The sequence below is a fragment of the Silurus meridionalis genome, chromosome 14, assembly GCF_014805685.1.
Source record: "Silurus meridionalis isolate SWU-2019-XX chromosome 14, ASM1480568v1, whole genome shotgun sequence".
NCBI classification, from domain to species: Eukaryota; Metazoa; Chordata; class Actinopteri; order Siluriformes; family Siluridae; genus Silurus; species Silurus meridionalis.
The window spans coordinates 4,221,668-4,237,611 of record NC_060897.1 but is presented as its reverse complement, the minus strand read 5'-3'; the positions used below and the strand labels follow the sequence as shown (position 1 = coordinate 4,237,611).

Sequence of the window (15,944 nt, the reverse complement as noted above, 5' to 3'; positions counted from 1 at the left end):
TCCTCCTCAACCTGCCCACCTGTCATCCTCTCTGTGGAACGATGCTATCACCTCACCAAACTGACCCATGACCTCGTGATCCCAGTGAGAAGAAGCACAACCTGACATGACCTGACTCCCACCTCCCTCTCCTCTTCTTCCTCTTCACCATGCTCCTTGGAGTCTCCTCAGCCTTGTGTACACATCTCTTAGCATTCCTAGATGTGTGTCTGTGAGAAAAACAGGATCCCTGACCAAAACCCTACACAGGCTCTTCATGAGCATGTGGGGTGGATCGCATTAAAATGGATAACCAAGAAAGACTTTCCCGAACAAACCTTTTTACTTCATAAAGAATAGCTTGCCTCTAAAGAATAGCATCCCCCCCACTTATTTTTCTCTTTCTGTCTCTTCTGCCCGGCACTTTCCCACCTTGCTACCCCTAGAGGGAGATGTTTCTGCTCCCCAACTCACGGGCTGCTAGTTTCTCTGGTCGTCTACCCACTGGGATTTGTAATGACCACCAAGAGGATCCGTTCTCCTCATCTGGCCAGACCAAAGCCCTCCTGGCCACCCTCTCGACTGAGGCCCTGCTGCTTGCCACCACACTCCGACAACGACGCCTCCTCCGAGAACAGAGCACCAACTCTTTAAAACCTTCTCCTTCGCCCTCCAACAGCCACTCGTCATCCTCTTCCAGCTCCTCTTCCTTGGCCTCAACCCCTTCTGCTGTCTCTGCTGGCTCATCTCATGACCCAAAACTTTTGATTGGCAATGGTACAACAAGCAAGAAGAAAGAAAGTGAGGTCATTTCCCAGTTTATTCCACCTACCAACATGGAGTGAGGCACTTCATGGATGAGGAAGAATCTTCAAGCGAAACTATAACAACATCAATAGTGTTTTCAATTTAAAAACTCATTAGTCATGTAAAATCTCTTCTTGGCTAAAACATTGAGCATCCAAGAGGAATGATGCAATCACTAGCCCACACACACACACACACACACACACACACACACACACACACACACACACACAGCTCTAGCATCTCTCATTTATAATGGGTTTATTCTTCTCCCATCTGGATCCTCCAAAACTCTGACAGAACTGCCAGTTTCCATTAAGGATTCCACAGATGGGATTGGAGCCACTCCATGTTTCAGCTTGGCTCTCCGTCACGTCAGCAGACCAGCAAACATGCCATCACGTGAGGCCAGAAAAAGAACTCACTACCCCAAAACACAGCCATCCATCTGCCAAATGTAATACCTTTCACAGACCTAGGGGTGTCTGGTAGATTTTTATGATGTGTAATTAGATAGACTGTGAACATGCGTGATTTGAGGGTAGAGTTGCAATAATCTAAATTGAGTAGTAGTCGATGTGTGTGTTCTTGATTTTTTTTATCAGCTTCCTTTCTTTAAAAAAAAAAAAATGGCAGACCGTAGGAACAAACACAAGACTTTATAACCAAGAATTTTAGTTCAGTGATGGTTTCTCTGGATCATAACAGAACAGATCAAATACTTTACTCAGAACAAGTATATCTGATGGGGTACTTTTAGGGGTGTATCTGTTTCACTTTAGTTGGAGAGAAGAACATTATTAAAGTACTTCATTCCACCTTAAGGACTGTTGAAGCTGCGTTTTAATGAATGGTAGCTTGGTGAATCCAAGGAACTGAAACTGGTGCTATCATTTCTATCATTGCTTCACTGGGAATTTCAGAATATAAAAGGAAAACAGAACTGTTCAAATTCTGCAGTCATGAGGTTATACGCACACAAAGACAGAATGATTCTTCATATGGATAATTAGGTTTTTTTTATTTCTTTAAAGCTTGGCACAAAGTTACAAGTGCAAACGGATGGATTGTGGAATGAAGATGTTTACAGACTCGATGTTTACAGACTTAGGTAATGTCCACACTGATATGTTTTCATTCGAAAACGTATCTATTTTTCTCTCCGTTTTGGCCTTCCGTCCACACCCAGATGGCCATGTTTGTATCTCAGTCTGGTCGGTGAGAACAGAGGTGTTTTCGGAAACGTTGATGCATTTTTTTGTCATTGCTGTGACGTTTTTCAAAATGCTTGAAAGTAAATGGCAGGCGAAAATGACGCATTCCTTAAGCGTTGCTGATGCACAATACAGGAACGTAAGCGCTTTCAGACGTTTCAGGGTGGATGAGCGACTTTGGCGAAACGATAGTGTGGACAGATTAGTGTAGCCGTAGCCTTAGACTCCAATAAGGAGTTTAAGAAAGTCACAGTTGGCTAAATGGCCTAAAAGAAAGCTGCCCAGATGTCCATGGCAGGTTAATGCGTGAAGGAGGTATACTGTAGATGCTCGATAAAAGCACAACCAGCAAAACTGTAAGGAAAGACTTCCCAACTATTTTGTTTTTTTTTACCCAAAAAGCATAAAGTACAACGATCGTGTCTGACAATCAGAACAAAATTGCAACACTTTGTTTTCCTCCATAGGCACTGCCACAATACACAATGTGATGCTCTGATTTATGAAGCAAATTAGAAAAGCAGTTCTATACAACTAAAGATTATTCCAATGAGCCAAAAAAGTTCAACATGGCAGAATTGAAATTTCTTTTCCGTTCACATCAACACATCAGACGGTTTTGGATGAAGCAATCCAAAAATGGTCCATTAGGACGATATTTATCACATAAATCACTCACGTATTCCTCCAATTGAGGATCGGTGTTATGCTTCTTGAATAACTGTAGATTGTTCTAATGAGCCAGAAACCTAAACGACTCAAATCGTTGGAGCTTCAGGATCCTATTTTCCAAAGGAGGCCACTTTTGGTAGAATGAAAAGGCTCATTATGAGAACTTTTAGCTGCTCTTACTGACTCAGTCTCTCTTAATGCAACACTCGTTGGCTTGACACAGCAAAGGAGTCGTAGACACGGTCTTTGGTTTTGCTTTCAGAGAAATGAATCGGGGAAAAAAAAATGAGTATTAAGAGAATACGGATTTTCTTTCGAGTTGTTTGTCAGAACAAGTGTTGGAAATGGATTTGTCTCGGAGTGTCGATGGAAACAATGGCTTGAGAGCCGAGCCCGTGAGACGTGAGAGCAGCAGGCTGCCGGGGGAGAGATTAGACAGACATGTGACTGCTTTTTTTTTTTTACAGAGAATTCAACAACAACAAAAAAAACCATCAGCTTTGGAAGGTTTTCTGTTCCGTAGGGGAAATCGAGTTAATTACAGGAAAAGAATCTGGCACAGCCCTGGCAGTACGGCAAAAACCTCTTTGCCATTTCTTGGAGTAAAAGACGAGAAAAAGCATCGCTCTCTGCCACACTCTTGTCTTACTGTGTATGGCTTTTTCTTCCTAGAGGAACAGATTGTTCTTGATTTGTGGCCTTTAGAGAGCTTGACAGGACGACTGGATTTTGACGAATTGCTTGATTGACAGGTGGCTTTTATGTCATTTGCATTGAATGTGTTGGTGTTCTATAAAGCATTGTTGATTCTCTGTAAAAAAAAAAATAATAAATTGACAGAGTAAAATTGTTGAAAGTTTTATCACAGCACAAAAAAAAAAGAGGATATACATGTCACGTGCAGCTTTGAACAATTCAGGAGGAATTCAGTTCATTTATGCAGTAAAGATCTATAAAACCTCATCATTACCCCCTCCACACACACACATTTTCTCCATCCGAGGATGAAGAGTAGGATCATGGAGGTGTTCGCATCCTCAAAACAATGGAAGTCCTGAAGTTCTAGACAATGAGTAAACCATGCTAACAAAAAAGAGAACGTTTTAGCTACAATTTTCATTCATAACGAATGTATTGGATTGTATTTTTTTTGTTTGGTTGTTTTTTTGTTTTTTTTTTGTGCAAAATACGATTGTCCTTAAACCAAACTAATGATGCAAACCTTTATCATGTCCTTTATTTCAACTATAATTGCTTTGTACAGCTTTTTTCCTTTGCTTTTTTATATATACATAAATATATATATATATATATATATATATATATATAATTACAAATTTCACATCACACTACCTTTATTATTTATTCATGGGAAACAAAAAACATTTTATATATTGAGTTGGAAAATATTGACCTAAATGTACAGTATGAATTCAATGTAATATAGAGTTGCTATCATTTTAGATTAGACGTTTTTTGTTAATACGGATTTTCTATAAGTTCTTGTGTGAGTGTATGTGTGTGAAAATGTCTTTGGGGGAAAAAAAACGTTGAGTGAATCAATGACCGACCCGCCGCGAAAAAAAAAAAACGATGAACAGAGTCGGTGTGACTGTCGAAACTGTGAGATTCGAAAATCAAGCGTTTTTTTCTCTGCACTTACTGTAAACTCGGAAGCGTTTTGAGCGAAACCCAAACCGGGTTCGGTATCAGTATAATCAGCGAAATACGAATCGCATGTGTGCGTGTTATTTAGTGTTGAAAGACAATTGGTTAAAAGTCTAGCTAACGTCCGATGATGTCGTTTATGCGAACGAAAAGCACACTTACAATAGAACCGAAAGCACATCGCGGGAAAAAAAAACGCGTAGATAATTTTCTCACTTTATCCCTTTTGGGACGCTTTTACTTGACGGATGTTTGGAAAATCTTGGCATCAAACAAATCTAGAGGAAAAAAAAAGTGAATATTATTATGTACATACAAAAGCATCGTTCTTAGAGTTATACATTATAAAAAGAAATTTAAAAAAAAAAGCTATGTCCGGGAAATAAAAAATAGTTTTATTTAAAAAAGAAAAAAAAAGAAAAGGTATTTATTACAAATCAATAGCAATGCATGTATATGATCAAAGCAGTCGCACGGTGCCATTGTTTAAAAAAAATAAAAGAATTAATACGTAAATAAACTTGTCTACATGTTTTATCAAAAAATACAAAATAAAAATGGAGAGACTATAGAAAGGCAAAAAATTATAATGTTTAGAGTGAAAAGTAGGAAAATACAGTCTTTTTCTTTTATACTTCAGATATGTATGTGGCGAAGGCATGTCCAGTCTTTACTGTAACCTGTGGTGACGTGGTAACCAGATACGATTGACAGTCGCCGAGTGCGTGTCGCGGAAGGATTCGCAGCGTCGAGTCCGTAACGCGACCCTCCCATCTCTAGAGTAGCGCGATATAACCAACACCTCTCTAAGGAATATAGATCTCTATAGAAATAATCTATCCATGTATAAATATAGATGCCTATAACTGAAGAAAAAGAACAATTTTATCGGTGTGGATGCCAACAACGAATAACTTTGTGCGAAATGTAAAACTTTGACCCCTCCCCCTTACCCTCAGACTTCTACCCTCCTTCCCCTTCCCCACCCCCTTCCTGCTGTACGAGCAATTTGGAGAGCTGAAATTATTTTGTACATACTTGCTGTGGTGGTGTGTCTAATAAACTCCAGCTCTCTTCTACAACCGTGTTTCAGTGCGTTTCATTTCATTTACTGATTTTTGATTTGTTATACGTTCGAACGTTTCTGCATACCTGCATCCACATACGGACAGGTGTGTGCAAAAGCTCATGTTTTGAGGAATAAAGGGTGGTCACAATCCTAAAAGTTGAAAATCTTATTTTTATTTTAGAATACGATTTACACCATTACCAATCCCACAGGGAAATTATTTCTTTGGAAATCCCAACCATGTTAGAAAGCTGGGGTCAGAGCGCAGGGTCAGCCATGTTACAGCTTCTCTGAAGAAGTGTTAAGAGCCTTGCTTAAGGACCCCAACAGTGGCAGCTGGGCGATATCAGGGCTTGAACCCCAGACTTTCCGATCAGTAACCCATCGGTACCACTTCCCCCCATGACATTGTGGGCAAAGCCTGGATTAAGATCCAGGTACAGTACCGGGATCCAGAAACCACTCGGAGGACATACAAGTTGGAGGTTGATTTTGAGGTGAGAAACTTCACTAGATTTTGAAGTCAAATGTCTTACAGAAAAGTCGTTTATTTTTATTTATGAGCGAATAAAAACTGGTCAAACATGCAGCAAATCACCAATCAGGGTTAAACACGCGCTCTGATTTAAACTTGTTTTGATTGCCGGTGACATGGGCAGCCAACCAGAGTAGCATCTTCCTGGGGGGGTGGCACTGGGCGTCCATGAAAGAAAAAATCTATCATTGTTTTGTTGGTTATTTTTTTTTACCACACAATTATTCAATTATCATGTCATGGTAAATGAACCTGGTCGAGATTTGGAGTCTGCACCCAGCGCCCGGAGAATTTCCTTCACTCATACACTCAAAAAAGAGAGGCGGGGTTTGGGTGACATCACGTCATTAAGGAACGCTCTAATGATCGGTAAGTGTTCCATTTACAAACTATACCTACCTTTTCCGGTTTCTGAATTGTTGTGTTTTCGGATTTGTTATTTTGTTTTTGCATTTGTTATTTTGTTTTCCGATTTGTTAGTGTTTTCTAATTTGTTGATTTGTTTTCGGATTTGTTAGTGTTTTGCACTTCTCAGCCACCGTACCAAACCCTCAGAAGCCCAATTCAGTAAAAAGAGGAAAAGAAGTAGGGGAAAAAGTAGTTTATCATAATGTGTGTAACAAACAATTACAACCCAACTAGTCTAGTTTAGTCACTTATTGATTTGGTTCCCTTTAATTGAGGTGATGTCATACATTTTTTCTGTGATTGTACTGAACATCTCCAGTGCAGCTTAAAAGGCTTGTTTAAAAGACATATTATAAGTATACATATGTTGTATGTATCTTATGGCTACAATTAGCCAAGGAGTTGTATGGTTTGATAAACTGTGCACAATGACTTGTATTAATTGTGCAATAAATGCATTCTTAGTGATATTTCTACACAAAAGTGAGCTCTCAGAAATGTGTCCAAATCTTGTGGACTGCTCTGAGAATATGTTCCTACTCATCGAGTGAATTTTTTGAAAACAAAACACAAAAAAACAACAGAAATCCACACTGACTGAATAAAAATTGTTAGAGATCTTAAGGATGAAGATCCAAGCTCTTGTCCATGTCTCCATGATCTTCACTGATGTTCCATGGAATCCAATTATTCTCTCCAAGGAAGTTCTAATAAAGTACTACAACTAATAATATATAGCAGTGGTGCCAAATTTGAAACAAGTCAGCTTCCATTCTTTTACAGCTAAAAAAAGGAATCAGCAGCCAATCAATGAAGCAGGCTCAACAGGAACTAAGACTAAAAATATCTGGACTGGTCTTTTTCCAGTCTGTCCAGTTTGGGTGAGTCTCTGCCCATAAAAGTCTCAAAATCCTGTTATTGGCTGACAGAAGTGATGTGGTCTTCTGCTAAGGTAGCCCATCTACCTCAAGGTTTGATGCTGGGTGAAAGCTTGATTCATTAAGATCACATAAACTGAGTTGATTAAGGAAGAATCTTGTGCTAAAAATGATAAGCTATTATAGCCATAATAAATCATAGTACTTAATATACTTAATATTGGATACTTAAATATATTTAAAGGCGAATACTTCTGTACTTTTACTTACTGTATCTCTATTACTCAAGTTCATGCTTTGTGCACTTTGTCCACCACTGATTATATGATATAGTAGTATTCCTGGTTGGTCAATTCTGAACATTTTATGCCCAATATGTGTAAAAACATCAAACATGCGGATGGTCCACTGTGGCGCCCCCTAACGGGAGAAGCCGAAAGAAGAAAGTTATGTTTGAAACCAAAAAGATTTTATTAAACATACATTTTCAATGGTTTAAAATAGACATTCATGTCTGAGTTTGTGTTCTGTTACCGTGATCTTTATTTCTTTCTTTCTTTTTTTTTAAAAAACACTTTCATTTTTACATAACAAGAGACACTAACTATTAAATTCGAACATGGCACAGTGGATGATATAAAATGGTTCATAAGTATTTATATACAGCTGTTAAAAACTTTTAAATCATAAATCAGAAAGTGTGTGTGTGTGTGTGTGTGTGTGTGTGTGTGTGTGTGTGTGTGTGTGATGTCTCTGTTAGTGTGTAAATTTGTTTGTAAATATGAGTGCACCATATGTGTGTGGTGATATTTAAAGATTTGTTGTATGTATGTGTCTTTGGTAACAAAATAAGCCTAATACTAATAACACTGGTTAGATGAACACCGAGGACGTTCTGGTTTCCTCGTGTGAACATGAATAACACTGGGGTTAGTTTTCTTGCCGCTGTGCCGGTCTTCTACCGTCTGTTCGCCGGTATGGAGAATTTCTCATTTCTGATGAGACAAAAAAAAAATATTACACATACAGGATGTACATTTCTTATAAATTCTTCATTTAAGAGTTCCCAGTTTTTCCAGTTGCTTTGGAGCATTTCTCAAATCATTGCTAATATTTGCAACCCAGTCAGTGCATTTCTCAAAACAAAGTACAGACATTACATCCTTTTTTCTTCTCTCAAAGTTAAGTGTGTGTCAAATGTGACATCTCATTGTCATCAGAATAACAAGTCCTTTTGTCATTGTTCACAAACAAGATCGTCAAAATGTTCCGTTCAGTCGCCTTCATTAGTGACATTCATCATTTAAATTCTTCTTCTTCTCCTTTTTTTCGTCTTCTCCCATTAGGGGGCGCCAGAGCGGATCATCCATCTCCATTCCCCCCTGTCCTCTACATCTGCCTTTTACACACCAACTACCTGCATGTCTTCCTTCACTACATCCATAAACCTTCTCCTTGGCCTTCCTCTTTTCCTCCTTTCTGGTGACTCCATCCTCAGCATTCTCCTACTGATATACCCCATGTCCCTCCTCTGCACATGTCCAAACCATCTCAATCTCGCCTCCCTCACCTTGTCTCCAAAACATCCTACATGCGCTGTCCATCTAGTAAACTCGTTTCTAATCCTGTCCATCCTGATATAATGGACATGACTGGACTTACCTGTAACTGTATCAATATAGTGTATAAAAAAATGCCCCTGTAGTTCATCATTACCTGTAATGATTCCTTCGATGGCTCCATCGGTGACCTGCGGCTTCACCTGCCTCTTCTTCAGCTCCGCTATCAGATCCATCTGAGGCATCTTGGGCATCATGGGACCCTAATGCATGTCATATACAGTAACACCAGATCAGTGGAAGAAGAGCAGCCCAATAATAGAAATGAAAATGTAAAGTGGGAACAGAGGAAAAGTCGGAGATGCGAGTCTGACCTTCTGCGGCGTGCCGTCTTGCTTTTTGGGCGTGGGCGTGATCTGCTCTTCAGCTGCCATCTGCTGCTTTTTCCTCTGCATGTTCTCCTGCTCCGCTTGCTGTCACATATAAAGGAACAGAATGAGGCTCCCTGCTTTATTTACAGAACGGTTTACAAGTGTCACTTTGTGGACAAAAGTATTGGGATACCAGATTTTACCAGCCATATGTGTTTCTTTCTCAAACTGTTACCACAGAGCTGGAGGCACACAAGCGTATTGGATGTCTTTGAATGCTCCCATATACACTTTAAAGGTGATTAAAGGAATTAAATGAACTAAATGATTAAAAAAAGATTAAAAGAACCAAGTCACTAAAAAGATCTGATCTTCCCATCTCTACTATTGTCAGGATCTGGGGGAATTTCAGTTTTTTTCGGCTTTTTACCACCAGATGCCGCTAATGTGCCCTTTTCTTCTCTCTCTTCTTTCCTGTAATGCTTCCTATCAGCCCTTAGTGCTTCTACCTGTGTCTCGTTACTGTGGATTTAAGTTCCCCTTTTGTGTCAGTCTGATGGCTTGTTAGTTGTCGTTGTGATACGCTGTTATGTCGTGTGGTCTTTGTTTTCCCTAGTTACTAGTAAAATTCTAGTTTTTTTAATTGCATGAAAATGTGCCCAGGTGTGTACAAAAACAAATGAACGAAACCTATGTGGCCTCTTACCTTGTAGGCTTTAACGAATCGGACAAACAGGGGGAAGAACATGGAGGGCTGGGTGGTCTTGGGGTTCTCCCCGAAATACTCCACTACGGAAAGATACGCCTCCTGGTGGACAGAACACGAAACAACAGAGTAGATTAAATGTCAATCCAATGAAGTGTTCAACGGATTATGTACGAAATAATGTGCGTCCTGTGTGTCCTGACCTGTGCCGTCTTGCCGTCTTTGACGAGCGAGTCCAGCAGTGCGCTGTTGACCTTAACAAACTCCTTGAGTGCCGTGATGTCATCCTGCACCATGAACTCCTTCTTGGTTCCCTCCATCCCTCTCTCTAACGAGCGCACATCCTGCAGCACGCCATCCAGAGACACTGAGACCAGGAAAGAGAACCAGGAGAGAGATCCTTTTTTTAGGACACATCACTTGTTTAAAAAAGTTAGCAATTTGAGCGAAATCGAATATGGATTCAGCTCCTGTCTTATTTTATGCTTAGGACAGTGTGTTCAGTGTGTGCAACCTGTGCATGTGTTTGGGTGCATGTTTGAGTGTGTTCAGGTGTGGGTTGTTTGTGTTTGAGACTGTGTTCTGGTGTGTATTCGGTTGTGTGCTTGGGTACATGGTGTTGGTGTGTTCAGGTGTGTGTTCAGGATCAGTGTGTGTAGGAGGTCGGCAGCTCGTACCCAGAGCAGCCTTGTCAATGAAGTGCAGCTCGCTGTGGAAGGAGGCCAGCTCAGGATATTTCTCCTGCACCATGTTAGCCATGAAGTGCAGCAGAGTCTGAGAGCGATCTGTGGACTTGGTGTCTAACAGCTAGCAGAGAAAAAGAGAACGAGAGAGAGAGAGAGAGAGAGAGAGAGAGAGAGAGAGAGAGAGAGAGAACAATACATAGATCATTCATTCATCCATAATGTATTGTATGAAAGGATTGGTACTGAGAAAATCTAATGCTACTCCAAAACAGGGTTCTCCAAAGGGGACGGAAAATGTCCGGTAAATTTCCACCTTGAAATTTTCCAAAATGTGCTCATTACAACGAATAGAACGAACCAAGGTTGTGATTGATACAGTCTCATGCCAATGTCGGAATGTTATAATAATCTTAATTGTTTATAAAAGCGATCCAGATGGACAAGAATTTGATATGTTGCTTCTCTTGTCATAATAAAAAGCTAAAACCAAAGAAAAGTTTGTTTCCTGTTTGATACACTTGTTGAAAGCGTCTTAGTATTGTTTTGTTTAATGATATTATAATGAAATGGTCTGCAGTTCAGTCACCAAAATGTCTGTTTTATTTCACTCTTTCCAAACCCTTCTGTCATTTTTACCTAAAACTAGGCACAGTGCCATCTAGCGGTTTCCTTTGATAACAAGCACAATCTTGATATCATCAGAAGTATGAGGTTTTGTGAGTTTTTCAAATCTAAAGCAGCATCCTAAAAGTTCGTGGCTTAAAGCTGAAGCAGGTCAAAACTTACCAGATCGAGACTCTGCAAACGGAAACCGTAAGCCGCTCCTCTCTTGCTGCTGTTCATGTAGTTCCCGAAAGCCAGGATGATCTGGAGGGGAAATATTTGTAAGAAACAGGTTCGATAAAAGTCTCGGGATAATGGTTCCTCATTTGTCTGTTTATTTGAGATTGTTTTTGGTATTAGCAAGGAAAAAGCACCATAAAGGTGCTCAAGGGCCCAGCAGGAGCAACTTGGTGTTGCTGGGATTAAAACTCACAACCTTACAATCAGAACTTCAACAGTTTAAACACTGAGCTAAAACGTACCCACTTGGGGGGTTTCATTAACATTATGTTTTAGCAAGCGGCAAATAATACAGGATGTGTTAAAAAAAAAAAAAAAAAAAACATAGAGTTATTGTTACAAAGATCTACCAGTGGAGACTCCATCATATCAATGCTTCAAATCAAGAAGAGAAAATAAAAGGATTACTGTTTATATAAACCTTCCAGGCATAGCATTATGACATTTATAATCTTATAAGCGTTGAAGTGAATCACACTGATTATCTCTTCATCATGGCACTTGTTTGTTGGTGGGATTTATTAAGCAGCAAGTGAACATTTTGTCCTCAAAGTTGATGTTTAAAGCAGGAAAATTTGGCGAGCATAAAAATTTGAGCGAGTTTGACAAATTGTGATGGCTACACGACTGGGTCAGAACATCTCCAAAACTGCAGCTCTTGTGGGATGTTCCTGGTCTGAAGCGGTCAGTATCTATTAAAAGTGCTCCAAGGAAGGAACAGTGGTGAACCAGCTAAATGGGCGTGGGCGGCCGAGGCTCACTGATGCACGTGGTGAGCGAAGGCTGGTCCGTGTGGTCCGATCCAACAAACGAGCTCCTGTAGCTCACATTGCTGAAGTAGTTCATGCGGTTAATGTTCAACAAATCAGGACTGTTTTAGCAGCAAAAAGGGGGCCAACACAATATTAGGCAGATGTTCCTTCGAAAATTAAATCGAATATATCGGAAGAAATCTAACATTTTCAGGGGTCCATTCAAGAGCCTACTTACCTCTAAGATCTTCTTCAGCTTGGTGGAGGACTTCAGGGAAATGGAGGCCGCGATAACGGAGTTCAGTTGCTATGATAACAAAGATCAGAATTAATAACAGACTCACACACATCTTCGGTATCCAATTTAACCTGGATGAGGTCAGTGTTGGGCAAAGATACATGCAAATGTATTTTAAAATAAAATACCAAATATCTTCACTTTAAGTGTATCAAAATGAACTACAAAATACAGCAGCCACCCCATGTTTCAAAATAAACAATTGTATTTTTGTATATTAGATATAATAATAATACTATTACAAGGGAGCATGAAATTTCTTCGCAAACCTTCCATCAATTGGCCTGTTTGATCAGCTGCTTTACATCAGCAACACGACTCAATAACAAACAAGTCATTCATAAGAAGACGACTGATGGAACCTGCATTCGTACTGTAGCAACTAGTTTCTAACTAATTAATCATTTGATTGTTATTCATAAATATAATAATATATTGTGTCAGTCGTTTATGTGGTGGTTTGTAAAATCATGGTCCTACTAAACATCTGCTTCAATTAGGGAACAATATTCGGCAATCAAATATTTATTTATTGATCATTGGACACTTATTTAAAGCTGGAAGCTGCATGATTTATTAATTTTTTTACCTTCACCACCTTACATATGGATCAATTTTCTGTTCTGATCTCCACAAGTCTGGGCAAAATACTAAGTAGGCACCAATCAGAGGCCGCTTTTTTATGATGTCATCATGTAGAACTTCTTACAACGTATTTTACAGTATTTTAAAACTACAAAAATACAAAAGTATTTTGATACAAAATATGAAGCCATTCTCATCAACCCTCTCAAATCCAAATCTTAAAATCCTATTTTATCATAAATACTGCCCATCCCTGGCTGTGGTGTTTAGTGTTGCTGTACTGACCGGCTGCAGGCGTTTGACCATGTCGGAGAAGTTGCCCATGAAAGTGAGTGTGCTGATTCGCTGGGCGAGGCGAGGGATTTTACTGAAGCTCATCATAAAGCGGTCCTCCTCGGACAAGTCCTCCAGGGGACGTCCCTCCTTCACATAGTTCTGCAGCAGCTTCGTCTCATAATCAGACGGGATAAAGCGCTCGAGGAGCTCTAGGAAGTCCAGGCTGAGGGCCTGCTGATCGTAACTGAAGGACAAACAAAAAAAATGATGATCAAATACATGGAGGGAAGATGACAAACAATAAAACAAGCATGGAAAACTACAACGGAGGGCAACGTGCTCGTGAGTTGGTGTTGCACGTACTTCTGGATGGCGGTGCAGATATCAGCAGGACTCATGCCTGCTTTACGCAGAGTGATGGCGAGGTTCTTGGCCTTGTTGGCCTCCAGAAGAGAAACTTTAGTGGTAGATTTTTGAGCCTTCACCTTCAGCTTGGAGATATCAGTTGGAGGAGCCTGAGCCTTCGTCTTAAACTGCTCCGCAAAGATGTCCATGTTAAACTCCTGGAGGTGACAAACACACAGAGTTCATATAGACACTAAATTGACAAGTATTGGGACACCTGACTTTTCTAGCCATATATACGTTTCTTCCAAACTGTTACCACAGAGTTAGAGGCACACAATTGTGTAGGATGACTTTGGATGTCGTAGCACGACTTTTTCCCTTCAGTTGGACTAGGAGACCCAAACTTGTTCCAGCACGACAATTCCCCTATGCATAAAGCCAGCTCCATGAAGATCTGCTTTTCATGGTCTGGAGTAAAAGATCTCCTGCTATAGATCTCCAACCTCAATCCAACTGAACAACTTTGGGATGAATGTGAATGCTGACTGCACCTCAGGCCTCCTCACCTCACCTACATCAGTACCTGACTTTACTAACACACTTGTAGCTGAATGAGAATCAGCTCCAGAATCAAGAGGAACATCTTCCCAGAAGAGTGGAGGCTTTTATAAAAGTAATTCTAATTTAATTTAAATCATCATTACTGTGACTGTGAACTTTATATACTGTAAGTACACTGACAATGATAGTTTTAACCAGTAAATTATAAATAAATATACTTTATATAAAATAATTAGTAGCCTGACCTTTAATAATGTCACTGGTAATATTATTAATTAACATAAAAAAAAGTATAATCTAATATAAATTATTAGGTGTGATTAATGAAGATATTGTTTATATTATAATATATTATTAGATTAATAAAAAATATGAATAATATATTTATTTATTATATAGTTCATTTATTATCATATGTATTTATGCATACAGTATCTCCTTTCACAGCAGATCATCCTTCTCCATACCCCCTGTCCTCTAAATCTGCCTCTTTCACACCAACTACCTGCATGTCTTCCCTCACCACATCCATAAACCTCCTCCTTCTCCTCCTCTTCTCTTTTCCTCCTTCCTGGTGGCTCCATCCTCATCATTCTCCTACTGATATACCCCATGTCCCTCCTCTGCACATGTCCAAACCATCTCAATCACACACCCCTCACCTTATCTTCAAAAAAGTCCTACATACGCTGTCCCTCTAATAAACTTGTTTCGAATCCTGTCCATCGTCGTCACTCCCAATAAACATCTCAGCATCTTCAGCTCTGCTACCTCCAGCCCCACCTCCTGTCTTTTACTCAATGCAACTGTCTCTAAACCATACAACATCTCAGGTCTCACCACAGTCCTATAAACTTTCCCTTTCACTCTCACAGATACTCTTCTATCACAAATCACTCCTGCTATCACTCTTCTCCACCCACTCCACCCTGCCTGCACTCTTTTCTTCACTTCTCTAACACACTCTCCATTATTTTGCACTGTTGAACCCAGGTACCTGAACTCCTCCACCTTCTCCACCTCTTCTCCCTGCAACCGCACCCCTCCACTGCCCTCCCTCTCATTCACACACATGTACTCTGTCTTACTCCTACTGACTTTCATTCCCCTTCTCTCCAGTGTGTACCTCCACCTCTCCAGGCTCTTCTCCACCTGCTCCCTAATCTCAACACAAATCACAATATCATCTGCAAACATCATAGTCCAGGGAGACTCCTGTCTGACCTCGTTTATCAACCTGTCCATCACCACTGCAAACAGGAAAGGGCTCAGAGCTGATCCTTGATGCAATCCAACCTCCACTTTGAACCAGTCTGTCATTCCTTCTGCACACTTCACTGCTGTCACACTGTCCTCATACATGTCCTGCACCACCCTCACATACTCACATACTCATACAATACCACAATTCCTCTCTCCACCCTGTCATACGCGTTCTCTAAATCCACAAACACACAATGCACCTCCTTCTGACATTCTCTATACTTCTCCATCAACATCCTCAAAGCAAATAATGCGTCTTTAGTGCTCTTCATTAAGAAATGAAACTTAGATATAGATCAAAGATATATTTTAGTTAGTCAATGTGCTTTAGTGGTTATTTACACAGTAATGGCTGTATGTTGAGTTATTTTTTGAGGACAGTAAATCTGTACTGCTATACAAGCTGAATATTGACCACTCTAAAATATATCCAGCTTTAATTTCTATAGTATTGTCACTTGAGCAG

The 15,944-nt window shown here is 39.9% G+C and overlaps 1 protein-coding gene across 2 annotated transcripts in view; it reads right to left on the bottom strand.

Annotated features, from left to right (window-relative positions):
* Positions 1-7,682: 7,682 nt before the first annotated feature.
* fmnl1a (formin-like 1a) overlaps positions 7,683-15,944 on the bottom strand; it is a 36,130-nt gene continuing 27,868 nt past the window's right edge. For both annotated transcript variants that reach the window (XM_046865425.1, XM_046865424.1), the window contains exons 18-27: positions 13,670-13,869; positions 13,316-13,550; positions 12,386-12,454; positions 11,339-11,419; positions 10,544-10,673; positions 10,070-10,233; positions 9,867-9,968; positions 9,164-9,262; positions 8,947-9,052; positions 7,683-8,225 (exon numbers count right to left, since the gene is read on the bottom strand). In XM_046865425.1, coding sequence (XP_046721381.1) covers positions 8,161-8,225; positions 8,947-9,052; positions 9,164-9,262; positions 9,867-9,968; positions 10,070-10,233; positions 10,544-10,673; positions 11,339-11,419; positions 12,386-12,454; positions 13,316-13,550; positions 13,670-13,869 — 1,251 coding nt within the window. In that variant the 3' untranslated portion in view covers positions 7,683-8,160. The remainder of the gene's footprint in view (positions 8,226-8,946; positions 9,053-9,163; positions 9,263-9,866; positions 9,969-10,069; positions 10,234-10,543; positions 10,674-11,338; positions 11,420-12,385; positions 12,455-13,315; positions 13,551-13,669; positions 13,870-15,944) is intronic.